Raw genomic sequence first — 18,534 nt, forward strand, 5'->3', positions numbered from 1 at the left:
AAACCTGGACAAATAAAAAGCTTGACTGCTTGGTAAGTGAGAAACTATTGTATGTTCTTTGTAATCTAGCTGCCTTTCCCTTTAACCCCAGAAGTCTGTGTGATGACGGATGCATATTTTAAGAGACAGTATTCTCTGCACACGCTGCTCTCAGGATCCTGGTGGTAGAAAATGAGTAATTTCATTCAGCTTTAGAACCACAAATGGCTCCAAAGCGTCACATTTGCATTGTAAAATGATTCAAATAATAACAATACATAAAGGCTCTGAATTGTCAGTATTGTCCATATAAAACGTGGCTGACATCACCCGGATAATACAGTTTTCCATAAAACACGGTGGAGAAGGGAATGAGTTAATAAAAATCAAGTTCAAAAAAAAGAATTCATTCAAAGCTTAGAAACATGATGATAGGGGTCCTCTTCACCGCCCACTCCCAAAAAAAACAATGGATACATGAAAAGAAAAAAAAACATTCACATCATAACTACAAAAGGGACATGAAAATGTATAAAAATTAAAAGATGGAAAGTGAAACGTGTGAAAGAAGAGCGCTGCATTAAGGCGCCACACACAGCTGATGGCAACAGGCCGGAGAGGCGGGACTAAAGATGGCCCCGCCTCTCACCAAACACCAAGAGGGAAACCCACCCTGCACGTCTCCAAACTACATCTCACTGAATGAAGGGGGAATAAAGTAGAAAAGAAAAAACACTTCTACGGAGGACCTACGATGTCCTGGAGCCTACGTCTACTAATACTACGAGCCCTCAGGCGTGGTCGCAGAGGAGCTCCTGAATGCAATACATCACACTCACTTTACCCTGTTTAGATTCAGGCCGGCAAGGACCTGAGAGAGAGGAACACACTGGGCGGGCAGTGGCCGAGGTCAAAGGTCAAGGTCTCCGAACCTCACCGTTGTGTGCAAAAAAAGAGTCGTTGCGAGGACTGCATTTTGTCTGCATTTCAAATTGATCGTACGTCGTGAAACGGAAAAAAGCCTCGAGGACGAATCCAAGAAGACACTGATCATCTCAAACTTCACAAATAACGACCATTGTTCTGGCTTCTTCTAAACAACGTGCACATCTGAGGGGACGCAAACCACGTCTCCCAAACTCATCGAGACGTGGCCCTGAATGCATCGCTTCAAGTGATCCGCACGCTTCCCAAGAGCCAGGCCAGAAGAGAGATACTCGTTAGGACCAGACCTGAACCTGGTCCTTCGGATCTGGAAGAGGTCAAACTCAAACTGCTACGGGTCTCGGGTCTGTGCAAAATTTTGATTGGACCTGACAAGACCGGAAAACAGAGTAAGTTCCTCTAAAACTGTCCTGAACTAGCCGATGAAACGTCTGAAAGGGCCAATTGGTTTTAATCTGGGTTCCAACAGAAGGTTGAGCACGGCTTGTGGACCTGGGTCTATTTGGAACCGGTTGTTGTCGGTTCCACTTTGGTTCTAGTGGGTCAGTTATACATCGGTTTGACCCATTAAAATCTCTCGCTGTTCAAAACACCAGGCAGCGTCTTTCTGGTTCGTTCTGAATTAATTGAAGAACGCAAGAGGCCTCATCTTAAATTAAACGTGGGCCGCCTGGTGGACCTTACGTTGAGGCGCGTGTGTTGAGAGCAGGCTAACGCTACATGGAGGTCCTGGCACTGAAGGCGGCAGAGCCCAAACAAAGCAGAGGGACAGTCCACCACTGCTCTATGCGTATACGTGTGCACGAGCCTGTGTGCACGAGCCTGTGTGCACGAGCCTGTGTGCACGAGCCTGTGTGCACGAGGCTGTGTGCACGAGCCTGTGTGCACGAGGCTGTGTGCACGGTTAGCAGCATTTACAACGTCCTCGTCCGTCCGGCAGAGGGTTCTCCCCCTCGGACTCTTTGATTCGCTTCTTATCCTGATCCTTCATGGATAAGAAACATTTAGGGAGCTATCCGCCCCTTTACCCGTCAATGGGTGTTTGAAAAAAGCATTGCATAACACTTTGGTCAAAAAAGAAAAACAATAAAAGCAAAAACACCAAAAACCTAGCTATCCTCCCTTTCCCCTGCAATAAAGCCGTACATCCCCAGTCTATGATTGTAAAAAATACCCGTAAGCTCCTTTTCTTCAATGAAGTTCCCACAAATCCAACAACTGTCACCTTAACCCCTGGAATGTTAAACTGACAAGACCGCCTCCCATTAGCAGGATGTCTGAGAGTCCATGGACATAGAGTAGCTGCATTTTGCATTTTCAGTGCAACAAAACACTGTTTTTCCATTTTTGATTTGCGCAGCTTCTTTGAACACTCAGTCTGTGATTGAGGGGCTGGGCTTTGGTTTTATACACCAGGCAACTCTTCATTTAACAGAAACAAAAAGGTACCTGAACATAGCAACAACATTTTCCTGAGGTAGTCTCAAAACACTCCGCCCCCCTCTGAATAAAATAAACTCTTTTAAAGTCTAGCTCTAACAATAGCAACACTGACACATTGAGCAAACTGGATACACACTTGTAAACTCCAAAGACCAATGCATCTACGAGCATTTGTTTTGTACAGAAGCATGTGCACAGTGTAAATCAGCATACATTCAGCTCTGTCGTGTAATAAATATATAAAGAAAAAAAGTTACAAAAAACAAACTAGCTGCTTGTCACATTCGCTGGAGGGGAGACCGGGCCCTCGCCTCGGGGGCGGGGCGGTCTAGTTCCCGGAGGAGGCGGTCACGCAGGGCGACGGGCCGGTCCTGTAGCTGCTCAGGCTGGACTTACAGGAGTGCAACACTGCTTTGAACAGGAGGGGGAGCTGCTCCAGAGGGACGTTCACCAGCTTCCCTGCAAACAAGTGAGGGTTATCTTAGCTGGGACTCAGGGTTAGCTTAGCCTAGCCTAGCCTCTCTAACAGCCATTTACACATTAACTCCCTTAGTAGTAGTGCAGTGATTCACAACCAGATTAAGTCATGGTTGAACTGTACATCATGTTGAGCCAAGCTTTTAAAACAATTGTTTCAAAACTGTTGTCTTTATAGTTTACTTTTCACTCTAAACTTGGATTACATTTATTTGCGAAGCAGGAATACATGCCTCAAGTCAGCAGCATCACTACACACTACACATCCTTGCACTACACACCATGCACACACACCACACACTCCACCTGGAGGTCCTACCTGCGATGCAGCGGATCTCCGGCAGACACATCATGATCTCGGGGAAGCGCTTGGGCTGGTGCGGGTACTTGTACTCCGTGTAGTCCTGACACACGTACCAGTAGCGCTTGTTGAGCTGCTCCAGCTGGGAGGTGTTGGACAGGCCTCTGATATCTGAGACCCAAGGAGAGGCTTAGCATTAGCACGTGCTAACGTACAGTTACTGTTCATGGACTTTACTCCCTCCTCACATAACTCATACAGGTAATAATCTGTCATTTAAAAAACAATTAAAGGTGCACCTCAGGACTTTAACCACTCAACGTTTTCCTTTGCTGTTAGGGTTAGCCATCTGATTTTTCTTTGTATAAATGACGGATGGACGGCATCATATACATGCTAGCCCTCGACTGCACGAGGTATCCGACAACTATCTTTATTCTGTTTGTGTCACGTTATGTTTTGCATGTATATATTTTGTCTTTTCTGTGGACAGCAGGAGGATTAGCGGCCGCTAAGGCGTCAGCTAACGGGGATCCAGTAAGTAAACTAAGCTCAGCAGAGCCGGACTCCTTACCTTGGTTGAGGAAGTTGATGGCCTTCATGCAGGCGTACTCCTCATTGCTGATCTTCAACTGGTGGAACTTGCGAAACAGATATATCAACCTCTCCATCACCTCCATACCATCTTCACTGAAGCTGAGGGATCAGACACAGGCGGTCAGTCACACTGGAAGAGGAAGTACCCTAACAGAACAATGTCTTCAGAGTGTGAGAACTTAAGCAGAGTTTTACTTTACCGTCCTCTTCTTCACATTAGAATCCACCGTCAAAAGATGAAACCCCCTGAAGCCCCATTATCTTAAGCTCCTACGCCTCAGTGAACAAGGCAAACATTCGGGAGGGAATACGTCACATCTCAAAAGTGCTCAGCCGACGCCTCGCTAATCCCACAGCTTTCTGAAAGATTCACACGTTTTAATTCCCCGTCTGTCTCTCTCCCGGTCCCAATCTCCCTCTCCGGCTTCATGCCGTCTCCGTAAATCACACGCGTCTCCTAAACTAGGGCGGCTGCAGCGCGGCAGCACCGTATATTAGGGGAACGCGGGTCACGGGGTCAGATCATTCCCTCCTGATTTACGCAGAGCCCAACCCCCGCACGTCCTTCTCCACACGCGTGTTCTTCACGTGTGACGGTGCTAGCCACAGCCGGCCGGAGGAGGCCTCCTGTTCACGGACCGCCGGCCTGGCCGCCCGCCAATAACAAGACCGGCTGCGGTGAGGAGAACCATCAAACCCGCAGAGGGGAACGTCTCGGGCTGGAGGAGCATTTCATTCCTGATAAACCTCTGAGGAGCTTCAAGGTACGACAGCCTCCTCGACAGGTGAGATATCACCAACGTAACTGTGGCTCGCTAGTCGCTGCCACATTGTTGGTATTATGGATTAAGAAGTATTCACTTATTTTTCTGATCAGACAAAAAATCATTTTCAATGAGCGTGAAGCATTTTGTGCGGTTAAAGAGCAACGTTAGCATTCCTCTTGGTTTGAGCTCCATTTCAGCCTCCAGATTTCCCCTCAAACATTCGGTTAATACACGAATATAAACACCATCATTTAAAAGTGTTTTTCTATAATTAGTGTGACCACACTTTCACACACGTTTGGTTCCTTTTAGCAGGGTTCATACACATATACAGGGTTCATACACATATTTACCAGTGGATTTTCATGTTTTCCATGACTTTAAACCAAATGTCCATGACAAACATTTAGTGAAGTCTGGGTGTAAACAGTAAGAAGTGAGTAAATGTAGTATTTAAACTAACAATGAGAACACAAAGCATACAGTAAACCTTAAATGACACAAATGAATGCGACAATAGTTTGATTAAAAGAATAAACATTTATATAGATGCCTGTATGTATGCCTGCTTATATTCTGAGTCTTTCTTTTAAAAGCATATTCATTATTTCAAACTCAGCGTAAATGAACACATGAATATAACACATTTACATGACTTTTACTAAACTTTTGGGACCATTTTAAAACTCCATGACTCTTCCAGGTTTTCCATGACCATAAGAAGGACCCTGTGTTATGTTTGTGTTACGTTCCTCTCGTGTAGTTTCTCTCACTGTTGCATCTTGGGGCATAAACCCAGAGGCCAGACTGTAAGCTCCTCCCACTCACCCCTGCAGCTCGTCGTCAGACGGCGTGTACTTGGCGGTGACGTCGGCCAGGTCTCCGAATATCTGAGCGCTGTAGATGGTGAGGCAGGAGAGCAGGATGAGCTCCTGCCAGGTGGAGCTCAGCAGGCAGGTGTAGTCCTCGATGGAGAGCTCGCAGAAGAACGGCAGCTTCTTGATCCAGGAGATCTGGCGGAAGAGCAGCTCGTCCGCCAGACGACACAGCAGGGCAAAGAGCTCCACCTGGGTCACTTTGTACCTGCGGCACGAGAGCTCAGGTGAGGAGGGGTTATGAAACCACACCTGGTGTCTGCATGGGTTACCATGACATGTTGCCACAGAGCAACACTTAAGGCTTGAGGCTATTGTTCTTCATAAGTTCTGTAAGCTTTATTAATGCAGGTCCTTTTACAGAGGAACACTAGAAAGCAGCGTCATCAATGGGACGTGTACGGCCCGGGACAACAAGGCTCTACATGAGGGATTAAATCCACCCAGAACATCACGGATACTACCGAGCATCACTGATGCTGGTGAAGAGGAGCTAAAAGGAGCTAAAGATCATAAGAGCTAACCCCTGCTGGAGGAGAGACACCAGACCTCAGAGCTGCTCCCCCCTCTGGCTGTGACTTCATTTATCCTCCATACAAAAAGTTGTCTTTTTCTTAGCAGCAGAATGAGACTACGAGTGCATTTTATTGAGCAACCCTGTGTGCTACAAGGGCCATACATGACCTTTAAACCCACAGCTCCTCATCAGCATGTGCTGTACTCACTGCAGAACGTATATGCTTGTGTGGACTCACCCGTCCTCTATCAGCATGGGCGTGGCCAGCGGGGCCAGGTCCTCGGCGGCCACCAGCTGCAGCACCAGCGGGTGGGACTGCGGGTAGAGGCCGCGGGGCTGCGGGGCCAGCAGGCCGGACTGGGCCGCGTAGCTGAACAGGTGAGGCAGCAGCTGGTAGTGTGTGGACATGGAGGTGTTGATGTACTGGTCCCTGAGGGCCGCCGTGTAGCCGTTCATCTCCACAGAGCGGCTGAGGAACACAACGCTCAGCGGTTACACAGAGTCCTTTATACATCTTGGGAAATACACTTGTTTAGCATAGACCTTTCATATCTGTGTGTCTAGGCCTACACGTCCCGACCTTTAACCTTTGGGTGGAGCTCTACACTCTTTCCCATTAACAACATTTGCTATTTGTTAGTCTAAACCTTGTGACTCATCGTGGACCAGAGCCCACACGGCTCAGGCATCCTGTTGTTGCTCAGATTGCTTTTGATAAAACAAGCATTCCTGTGAGTAGCTATCAGGCCGTGTGGCTGAGGTGATAATGAGACTAAAATAAATACAGCCATGCGAGTAGCTAGACAATATTCGTCCTTGATGAGTGCAGATAGACAATGCGCTCGTCTCCACACGGGAACAGCAGATAGCGCAGCGCCTTCTTTGTGCTCGCCACCGTCCCCGAGCCGAGGAGCGGCGTGTTCAGGCATTCTTCTGCCGATGAATACCTTAACCAACGTCTCGCGGAGGTGGGAGCGAGGTGTTAGACTGTCAGGGCCGGCTCATTATCTCAATGATGGGCCGGGCGCCGAGCGGATGAGCTGAACGACTCACTTGGATGACAGCGTGGAGGCGGGGGACGGCTGGTTGCCCTCCGACGCTCCGTTGCTCGGGGAGCTGTGGTCGCTGTCGCCGTTGGTGCCCCAGGTGAGCTCAGGAGCGTCCTCCTTGAACTCCTGCCCCGACATGATGCGCTCGATCTCCTCCTCCGTGATCTGAACACACACACACACACACACAAAGGAGGTGGACATGTTTTGGAGCTTACAGCACCTCATGTGACCAAGAGCACGCAGCGTCTCAGTTCAGTTGATTAGCAGGGACTAGCACCTCGCTGCTTTTCACTGAAACGCTGAGGAACAAGGACGCGATCAGGCAGTGATACAGGGAGCGACAAGGGAAAGAAAGAGAGTGTGTGTGAGAGTGTGTGTGTGAGAGAGAGATATGCACACACCTAAAATAATAGAATCCGTGAAGTGAGAGAACACATAAAAGTCATTTTGAAAGGCATTAGCATGCCAGGAGATGTGGTTCCTTGTATCTCTCTCTGGGGTCAACTCTCTTTCATTTCCATCAATTCACCACATAATGAAACAGCCATTCATTCCCATTATTGATAAAGAGGTCCTCCTTTCATTAGGGCTTAGAAATAAAGCAGTCCTTTAATGGAGGCGGATGTTTTCTGAATGCATTCACGGTCAGCGAGCTAACTCTGGAGCCGAGCCGCAGTAATGTGCACAGAGGGCCTCGGCGCTGGCAGAAGGTCAGTGAAGGTCACCAAAACAACATTTCTGCTCCGCTGGTATTCGACACCTCGTCGGTGATTTACCTGAACGGGCCCGATGCTTTTGTTCCTCCCTCCCGGCATGCCATCCTCCCTGATTGCTACACGGAAAAAAAAGAGAGAGAACAGAATCTAAATATGCATGCGGTCCATGAACGGGATTCAGGATCAGTATCAGAGCGCTACCTAGTGGCTGAAACACGCCACCTTTTAATGTGAAGGGTTTTAAACTGGTCTAGTTTCTGTTTGCAGGCAGATGGTCTCTATTCCCTGGTTGTAGTTTATTAACAGCTCAGACTTGACTGAATAAGCCTTACGTGGAAGTCAGAGTCGCTGTGAACAAACATCTCACATGAGCCCACCAGGCTGCAGGAGCACGGGTCATTTACACCTGTCGTCCACTGGGGGGCAGCATTGCACCTCACCAAGCCGAGTGAGAAGAACCCCAGGGTGCAGGGTCCTCACAACGACATAGAGGACATTTTCATAACTACAAACAGCTGCTGGTTTAGTTCAGAGTCACTACACACACACTGATGTACATTAACAAAAGTCTGACGGGTGAGGAATAGTTTTTCAAAAACTTCAATGTGGTAAAATTGTCTAAATTGTAAATGTTTTTTTTTATTTAATGCATTATTTTTATTTACACCCCACACACTTAATATACACATAATTTGCATTTTTTCCACTCCTACTGTTTAATTCCTAAATTAACTGTTTTCTTTCTTTCACCCCAGCTATTTATTAATTAATTAATGAATTATATATATAATTAATTAATTATATAATTAATTAATTAATTATATATATATATAATTAATTAATTAATTATATAATTAATTAATTATATATATAATTCATTAATTAATTAATTATAATTATATATATGCGAAAAATATTATACAGCTTTGTTTAATACAAAGTATTGACTCTTTTAAATATAAATCACACGAAAAAAACCATCACCCAAAATGACATGATTCAAGAAAAAAAAAAAATCTAAAGTTAAACTCTTTGCAAATAACCAGATTTGTTTTTATATATATATATATATATATATATATATATATATATATATATATATATATATATATAAAATCTTTCATCCCTGTTTTTATATCTATATTTATTTCTGTCAGTAAATTGCTGCTACGTCGACACCAAATTTCCCCTCGGGGATTAATAAAGTATATTCATGTATTGCACTGATTCAACAAAGACAGATTTACTCCAGATTGTTCCACAGCTCTCTGCTCTGCATGCAGAGTGAAGCGCATGAGAAGAGAAACAGCTCACTGCCAGGTTGAGCTCCAGAGAGGAGTCCGGTCTGCAGACTGGACGGCATCATATAGGACTGTGTTGCTGCCGTCTTTGACTATTCCCTCAATGTAGTAAGTGTATATTATCTGGAAGTGAGTTTGGCACATTGCTTTGTTAAATGCACATTTAGGTTTCACTAGTTTTTGTAGATTTCTCCTAAATTCACCACAAGTTAGCGTTAGAAAATGACTCATTTACATATTTAAACAACATTAAAAAAGAACATACAAAAATGATTGTCTCAATGCAAGTAATTAACTGGAAAGGTTGCACGGCGACATTTATTTAGACCCGATCCCCCTCTGGTCCTCGTCATGCAGATGAACGTGTCCCTAAAGGGGCCATTTAGTGGCAGTTACAGGGTTAAAATGTGACGCGTCCACACTTCACCTTTGCGGTTCATCCCCATCTGCAGACACTTGAGCAGGCGGCAGTACTGGCAGCGGTTGCGCTGCTTGCGCGACATCTCGCAGTTCTTGTCTCGGCTGCAGCGGTACACGCGCTTGTTGCAGATGCTGCGCTTGAAGAAGCCCTTGCAGCCCTCGCAGGAGATGATGCCATAGTGCAGGCCGGTGGCGCGGTCGCCACAGATAAGGCAAGTACGCTGGTCAGCCGGATCATCTGCAGGACAAGAGAAGGAGGAGGGGATTAGAACCAGAACCACCTGCAGGGGTCAGACACATTCTGACCAGTGGATTCATGACTTTAAACCAAAAGTCATGACAAACATTTAGTGAAGTCTGGGTGTAAACAGTAAAAAGTGAGTAAATGTAGTATTTAAACTAACAATGAGAACACAAAGCATACAGTAAACCTTAAATGACACAAATGAATGAGACAATAGTTTAATTAAAGAATAAACATTTATATAGATGCCTGTATGTATGCCTGCTTATATTCTGAGTCTTTCTTTTAAAAGCATATTCATTATTTCAAACTCAGCGTAAATGAACGTCATGAACACATGAATATAACACATTTACATGAACACATGAATATAACACATTTACATGAACACATGAATATAACACATTTACATGACTTTTCCAGGCCTGGAAATAACCATTATATAATTCCATGACTCTTCCAGGTTTTCCCGACCTACACAACTAAAGTGGGTGCAAAAACCCGGCTGGAGGCAAACATTTTAATTGAGATCATGGGGGCGGCGGGGCTTAAGCGCCAGCCTGGATAATCCAAGAGGACTCTTAAGCCCCAACTCTCATCTTGTGAAAGTGGAGGTGTGACCGGCAGCGGAGACGTCTTCTTTTATTCAGAGAGTGAAACCACAGCGCTCATTGGTTCCCCGGCTCTCCTTTCTCTCCTCGTGACGCCGGCACAGGAAGAGAGGAGAGCGTTCACTCTGACGGAGCACATGCAGGGTGTTGGAAGCAGCGTTTACTTAAACCAGCTACTGGAATGAGTCCTCTAACTACCAGCAGCCTCCACACACTCGGCCACTAGCCCTCACCTCCTGGTTCCTCAAACACACTTTCTGTTGACTGAGTTGGTAGGACAGGAATAAATGAAGGGGCACATGTGAGGGGATATAAGGGGCTCAAGCGAGCGCTGTGTGGAACAACCGGTATTAAGTATTAGGAGTAGAAAGGGTTCCTCGTGCCGACCATGAAAGGAGGAGTTATTAAACCGGCAGCGAAAGAGAAAGGCTGCCGTCCTGGAACCTGATTCCTAAGACGTTGAGGAGGAGAGGATCAGAGAGACGACCTCCTCTCCAGGAGACGCTACTCATCAGGAAGAGGCTCTCAAACTGAAGAAAAGCTGCTCTTAATCCCACATCTACCTCCAGGCTCCATAACGCACCACACACTGCAACACACACACACACACACACACACACACACACACACACCAGGGTCCAGTCCTGATGAACATGAAGATGCTTCATCAGGAACGTCGCGTGAAATAGGAAGAGTCTCTGTTGGCCACATCCATCCCAGTAAAGCGATGTAAATATTGATTATTGCGTTTCCTTTCTATTGGTGGATGGCGCTGCATCTGTCTGTGACACTGAAAGTCCAAACAATGAAACATGCTGATCAATACACCATACGGATCAATACACCACGAGAGGTTCTGACGGCAGGTGGAGAGAAACGCAATATGATCCTCTGTTTGAGATATTACATACACATTCCTACAGATCAGGATTCCTTAGTTCATTTCTGAAGTTGTTTAAATTAATTCATCAGTAGCATTTCACGCTGGCCCAACTGCCAGCAGTCGAGTTGCATTGTGGGTTGTCGGCGCAATGTAGGTTTTAAAACAATAATGCAGTGAAGTGGAATAAAAAAAGACGTTATCTTTAGTTCTGCTGCTTTGATTTTAATCTCTTTTTCCCCTCAAATGGAGTCTGACTGGTGTTTTTTTTAAAGCCAGTGAGGACTCCCACAAGGCATTGCAAGATAAATATGAACGGTTATGAGATGATTGACGAGATAGAAAAGAGAGAAATAAAGAAATATTGTGATGGCTGGCCCACTTTGCCTCTTAAGGCCTTTAAAACCGTTTTAACTCAAACAAGGAGAAAGCGTTTTGGTTCAGTGGTCCCAACAAGTGAACATATGGGACGACAAAGAGGCCTCAAGAGGACCTGGTGAGGGTCAGGAGCCACCATGTTCAGGCTGAGCAGGGCCCTAAGCGGCTCTACTCTAGATGAAGACTTCATCATGAGGGACAGTCCATCTGTATGGCAACATCACCGCATGCTTACATCAGATGCACAGCTTCTAAACTGCAGGAGTTGTGATTGCGTAGTAACTGGGATTACTTCGGCTTTGAGCCCAGCTGGTGCTGCATGGAGAGGTGGAGCCGGGAGGAACACTTGAACGCATCATGCGTGCTTTCCTAGAGATGAAGCCGACATCAGAGGTCTGAGGTCCAGCCTGCTGAGCCGGAGCTTAACCTGGACATCTGCTTCATGGGGCTCCACCAGGACCTTTACCCTGCTATGGGCTTCACTAGGAGGCAGGTTTCCTTCTCAGAGAAGTAGGTGGAGGTGCTACCAAGCAGGGGAAGGTCATTAGTCCGCTTCTACACAACGCTGCTGCTCAAACAGTCAAGAACACGAGTTAACGCTCCAATGGAGGCATTGCATGTTGGGTAGATTGTGGAGTTCATCATTAATCCAAACAATGCTTGCTACAGTTTTCTTTCATTCAAGCCTGGAAGACGTCTGATCCTTCCAGGCCGCTGTGGCCAGCATCCAGGTGTGTTACTGTCCAACAAAGGAAAGACAATGGGATGTTGAACCGGTTGAAGCAGGTGGAGCAGCTGAGATGGAACCGTTCACCTCACAGGAAGTGAGGAACCTGATATCCTGCCTGTTGACCCAGCCACCCATCACTGATTAAAACGGCTCAATGCTTTACAATGAACAGGCCAAAGTTACATGATGTTCAATATTCAAATGAGCAGGATTAGGGGTTGTGTGTGATTTAAAGGGCCTGCTCCTCAGAGGCACGTGACAGAGCTAAGCCCCAGAGAGGGGCTTCATACTGGGCTGCAGGTTTCATGTACTAAAGGTAATTAGAGGGAGGGGGTGCTCATGGCAGAAAGCCTCTCCCAGATCATCAATGGTGAATTGAAGACTTCTAAAGCCCAAAGACAGATTACCATTTAAATAGTGTGAGGTTTAAATGCGCTGCCTGCAGAACTGCAGGGCAGCACAGTGTACAGAGACAATGGGGCGTCCCACAGGGAGCCGTCCTTGGATTACACTTCAACTATTCTGGTGGCTAACTCCATACAGCACAGAGGTTACGGCGGCTGAGAGGAAGCCCCGTCAGTCACAGATCTCTGCTGCTGAGACCTAAACTAACCGCTTTACACACGAGTGGAGCAGGCATGCTAATTGTTTGCTAGTCGGGTCTAAAAGATGGGAGGCGGCCGTCGTCATGTTCTAAAACCTTGTGGCGGATTAATCGATCAATCTACAGTAACTGAATCAAAACGGTTCATTCATGAAGGGGCACAAGATCATAAGTAATGTGTGGATTCATAGTCATGGAAAAATAATTCATCTCCAAAGTGTGTTTTCCCTACAATTTCAAAACCTACCTAAAATCATCTCAAACAGGCATCGTCTCAAAAATTAAAACAAGGATGGTTTTCTTAAAAATAAAGACTTTTCATAACTTTTTGGAGTACGCTGGATCACTTTTTTCTTTTAAACATCATTTCTAGCCGTTAAAGAGGGCGTTCCTCCAAATGATGAAACAAAGGGACCATTATTGAGGATTAATCTGAGCAACGGTCCACTGAAGGTTCCCGTTGCTTCACAGCTGTTCTGAGAACCACCAGATGATAAGAGTCAAGCTGTATATTGTATATTACTGTGTATTGTATATTACTGTATATTGCTGGCAAGTTTGACCCGTCTATGGATGGGTATCGTTTGAATGTGCTTTACTGATGAGAGTTCAGTTCAGTCAATAACTTTGACACCACGTTTTATTAGTATCATTGTCTGCAGACCAACTATATTATATGAATGACTACATTGTTTATGTAAATATTACATTTCCTTACAAGTCCATCTTTGTGAAGGACAAGACGTACTGGTTAACTGAGAAATCATCATTAAAGAAAATAACCGCTTAAACCTTCATTCTACCACCAGTCGTGTTCTCAGATGGACCACTTTTGAACTTTCAATATTTATATATTGTCACTTAAGAATCCACATATACCGGTCTCTACATCGCAATAAAATAGAGCCCCGGCACATCATTCACCCATTCATACACTGATGGGAGGAGCTACCATGAAGGAACCACCTGTCCATCAGGACTAACATTCACACTGATGGGAGGAGCTACCATGAAGGAACCACCTGTCCATTAGGACTAACTAACATTCACACTGATGGGAGGAGCTACCATGAAGGAACCACCTGTCCATTAGGACTAACTAACATTCACACTGATGGGAGGAGCTACCATGAAGGTACCACCTGTCCATCAGGACAAACATTCACACTGATGGGAGGAGCTACCATGAAGGTACCACCTGTCCATCAGGACTAACTAACATTCACACTGATGGGAGGAGCTACCATGAAGGAACCACCTGTCCATCAGGACTAACATTCACACTGATGGGAGGAGCTACCATGAAGGTACCACCTGTCCATCAGGACTAACATTCACACTGATAGGAGGAGCTACCATGAAGGAACCACCTGTCCATCAGGACTAACATTCACACTGATGGGAGGAGCTACCATGAAGGAACCACCTGTCCATCAGGACTAACTAACATTCACACTGATGGGAGGAGCTACCATGAAGGTACCACCTGTCCATCAGGACTAACTAACATTCACACTGATGGGAGGAGCTACCATGAAGGTACCACCTGTCCATCAGGACAAACATTCACACTGATGGGAGGAGCTACCATGAACCTTCATGGTAGCTCCTCCCATCAGTATGAATGGGTGGATGATGTCATGTAGTGTTGAAGAGCTTTGAGCGGTCGGAAGACCAGCAAAGAGAAATACAAGTACAGGTCCTTTTAGTATTCACAGTGCGACCCTTGAGGTAATCTTCCTAAGCCCCTTCTCCTAAAGTATCACGAACATAAACAACCAGCATGGCTACTGGTTCAGCTCACAGCTGTTGAGGTAGCAGCTTGTGGAAGACTCTGGTGACGACCAATGAGAGCCCAGGTAGCTCGTCCAATCATTACACCCGGGCCGGATGAAAGGATTACAGCGATGCCACAGATTCCTGATTTTCAGGAACCATGCCTTTAACCATGCCTTTAACAAAAGAAAAGAGCCATTTTTCAAGCCGGTGGCTGAATGTAGCATTTAAAACGCTACATTACAGAAGAGTGAGGATCTGTGTGAACTGAATATTCTCCGCTCGTCCTGCACAGCGGTTTGAAAGTGTACCGCCACCATTATCCCGTCTGCTGCTGCGTTGAAGCTCTCGGTGGAACACCAGATCAGAGGAATCTTTTAATTACGTGAAACGTTAGCAGTGGTGTGCTAACAGATCTCATGGAAGGTTCCTGGCAGGCGGAAGTAGAGCTAGCTTCTCTGCTTCTAAGGCAAAAGTACGATTAGCATAAAGCATCGAGCGGTTACAATACATGACCATCTTCATGGTCGTCTATGCGCTAGCGCTGAGCAAATGCTACGCTCCATGCGGCCTGAGAAGACGGAGCCAGCAGCTCCTCTCCGCCTCTGCACATGGTACTGTAAGCAGAGCTTAGCATGAGGTCACGTGAAGGACCCTGGCATCATAAACCACGAGGAAGATCAAATACATGACAGCCACCTCCTCAGCCAGCCATTTGTCAGCTAATTCAGGGAACACATTAAAACCATATATTCCTGTGGCCACCCCATGTGAAACGCCTGACTTCCTTCATTGTGGAAAAACACAATGGCTATTAGCCGCCAGCACTCGGGCTTATTTGCCAAATCTATCACCCTGTCTTTCAAGTGCATGGCCGCCATATAAAGCGGCCGATTCACACCTTCACACACTTGATCTCAGATCCTCACGTCCTATGACTCCTCCTCCTGCCTGCAGATGACAATTAAATATTCATGACCTTTACTGAAGCATTTCACTGAGTAGAGCTTCCGTCTGCCGCGTGTTTGACCCGGAGTCTGTGGCGGTAACAGCAGCGTGTGACCCGACGCTCCAGAGACACAACCAGGGTTCATACGTCCTTACAGGACTTTCAACCAAAAGTCCATGACAAACATTTAGTGAAGTCTGGGTGTAAACAGTAAAAAGTGAGTAAATGTAGTATTTAAACTAACAATGAGAACACAAAGCATACAGTAAACCTTAAATGACACAAATGAATGAGACAATAGTTTGATTAAAAGAATAAACATTTATATAGATGCCTGTATGTATGCCTGCTTATATTCTGAGTCTTTCTTTTAAAAGCATATTCATTATTTCAAACTCAGAGTAAATGAACGACATGAACACATGAATATAACACATTTACATGACTTTTACTAAACTTTTGGGGATTTTTTTTTCCAAGAACTTTTCCAGGCCTGGAAATAACCATTTTAAAACTCCATCATTTTTCCAGGTTTTCCATGACCGTAGAACCCTGAACATCACATGATTACAGAAAACATAAATAAAAGCATGCGATAAAAATAGTGAGACAAAGTTTCACCTCACAGCAACATTTGTCTAAGAGGAACAAAGTCTAAATAACTTGATCAAAACGAGACAGCGCTGAACATAACCAGATATGTATTCAAGAGGTCAGCTGAGGATGACCAGGAAACTGAACTGAGAGATGAAGGTAGCAGAGCTTTAAAGTCAGTCTACTCGTCATGGCGTGGTCAGGTTTAATACAGGATGCAGTGAGCTGCATTGTGGGAAATTGGGATCATTCTGTAATGCTGGTGCAATCTTTAAAGAGTTGTAACAAGATAAAGAGTTATAAAAGCAGTGCTTCATCTTGAACTCCACCCTCTGTTGCTCTCATTCAGCGTCGGTTCAGAAACCCCCGATGCTCTGACACACACACACACACACACACACACACACACACACACACACACACACACACACACACACACACACACACACACACACACACAGCATTGTTTCCCGGGGGTCAGCTGGGTTTCATTCCAAGCTTTAACACAAACCAGGAAGTGCCGGTCGGGCCTTTAAACCCGTCAATGACAAAGACAAACGGCGCTGGGTTTCCCAACATGTGCCGGCGCGCGTTGGCCCCCAGCTGGTGGAAGTGAGATGTCCGTCACTTGTCACGTGGGACTGTAAGGGACGGCCACAGAGGAGGTCGGTCCCGGGGTCCAGCAGCTCTGCGGCCCTCTGTGAGCGGCGCCATGCTGGGAACAGAGATGTGTCGTGGCAAAATCTCCCCATTGTCCACACCCTGCGCTCACAAAGGCTGAGGATAGTGTAAAGCAGCCTTTTGAGTGGCTGACAGAGCAACAAGGCCTGCTGCTGAAGGGCTCCTCTCTTCAGGTTTTGTCTCAGGCTTTCCATCACAATCAGGCCCAGCTGAGACAGGGAGCGGGGGTGGGAGGAATCTGCTGTACTTTTCCGCTCTCCTCCTCCTCCTCCTCCTCCTCCTCCTCCTCCTCCTCCTCCTCCCTCCTCCTCCCCCTCCTCCTCCTCCTTCCTCCCTCCCCCCTCCCCCTACTCCTCCTCCTCCTCTCTAACTTATCTCTCTCTACCTGGGGGAGCACCCCCTCCTCCCGGAGTATGGCTGGTATGTACATGGACAGCACACATATAACGCACTCACAAAGAGTCACAGGCATTTGCAGACCCTGCATGACTCGGCCAGCATTCCTGCAGCCACACTGTGATGCTAATCTCTAAAGTGACGTGCATGGAGTTGCAGATTGGGCTCATCCACGAGACAATGGCGACCTGTAGACATTGCCGTCTTGATAATATACACCCAGGCTCGGAGGCTGAATCATTAGCATTGAGTAATACCACAGCAGAGATAGGCCGCATGCTAATGTAATGCTAATAGGAGCCACATCTGATGCTACTGTGTTGAATAAAGTGGGACGGCCTCGACTGTAAGAGTCTGCCTCACCGTCTCAGCTGTTTGCATCAGAAAAGATTATTCACATCTTCAATAGCAAAGATCATATTATTAAGGACCGAGTATCTCTTAATGTAAATACAGTAATCAGTCTTCACGACCAATATATAATATGTATACCTCACTTTGAGTAAGATAAATAAAAGTAGAGCAAAAGCAGTTGTGAGCGTCTGGAGGGTCCGGTTGTGTTTCCCTTTCTCAGCAATGTCGCCACTTTTAACTTCATTTCCATCTGATATTTAATGAGCTAATGAATATTTTCCAGTCATTTATTGTAAATTTGGTGCGTTGAACCAGAGGAATATTCATGAAAGAACAAAGATAGTTCCCTCCGTTAGTGTTCTACTTAGTTTCCTTTTGTTCATGTTGTGCCGGAACATTTATGCTACATTAGTGTTATACGAACACAGAAGGAGACATCGCAGACCTCATAGTTCTTTAGCAGAACATGAAACCACGGATTCAAAAGACAGCAGAAACCGTTTCTCCTTTTCAAAGTTGGGTCAGAACAAGCTGATATGAACCATGTGGGCCTTTTACAGCTCCGTGCTACAGTTGTATAAAAGTGCTGTTAGTGAATGCTGAGTCTCCCCTTCATTAATGCTGGGGGGCTTCACACAGACCGCAGGCAGCAGGATCAACTCCCACCGATACTTCAAGCTCAAACCTTCCCACCTTTTCAAAACGTGGAGACCGGTTCTTCCTTAAAATGACTCAGTGAGAAGAAGAAAAACATTTGCAATGATGTGTTCCATCCTCCGTGTGTGTGTGTGTGTGTGTGTGTGTGTGTGTGTGTGTGTGTGTGTGTGTGTGTGTGTGTGTGTGTGTGTGTGGGGGAGGGTGAAAGGCCAACACACCCTTAGAGACAAAGATCTGCAACATGACGGCTTCTGTGTGCCGGTGGTTGGACGAGGCTTTGCTGGGAGAAG

At 46.0% G+C, this 18,534-nt stretch overlaps 1 protein-coding gene across 1 annotated transcript in view; it reads right to left on the reverse strand.

Annotated features, from left to right (window-relative positions):
- Window positions 1–2,695: 2,695 nt before the first annotated feature.
- Window positions 2,696–18,534, reverse strand: part of nr6a1a (nuclear receptor subfamily 6, group A, member 1a) — a gene marked incomplete at both ends in the record, with an annotated part of 79,251 nt that continues 63,412 nt past the window's right edge. The window contains 8 exons of the mRNA XM_079222802.1: window positions 2,696–2,826; window positions 3,164–3,316; window positions 3,720–3,841; window positions 5,338–5,592; window positions 6,140–6,370; window positions 6,955–7,115; window positions 7,730–7,785; window positions 9,398–9,628. Coding sequence (XP_079078928.1) covers window positions 2,696–2,826; window positions 3,164–3,316; window positions 3,720–3,841; window positions 5,338–5,592; window positions 6,140–6,370; window positions 6,955–7,115; window positions 7,730–7,785; window positions 9,398–9,628 — 1,340 coding nt within the window. The remainder of the gene's footprint in view (window positions 2,827–3,163; window positions 3,317–3,719; window positions 3,842–5,337; window positions 5,593–6,139; window positions 6,371–6,954; window positions 7,116–7,729; window positions 7,786–9,397; window positions 9,629–18,534) is intronic.

This window comes from Taurulus bubalis (assembly GCF_910589615.1).
Source record: "Taurulus bubalis genome assembly, chromosome: 8".
In the NCBI taxonomy this organism is placed as follows: Eukaryota; Metazoa; Chordata; class Actinopteri; order Perciformes; family Cottidae; genus Taurulus; species Taurulus bubalis.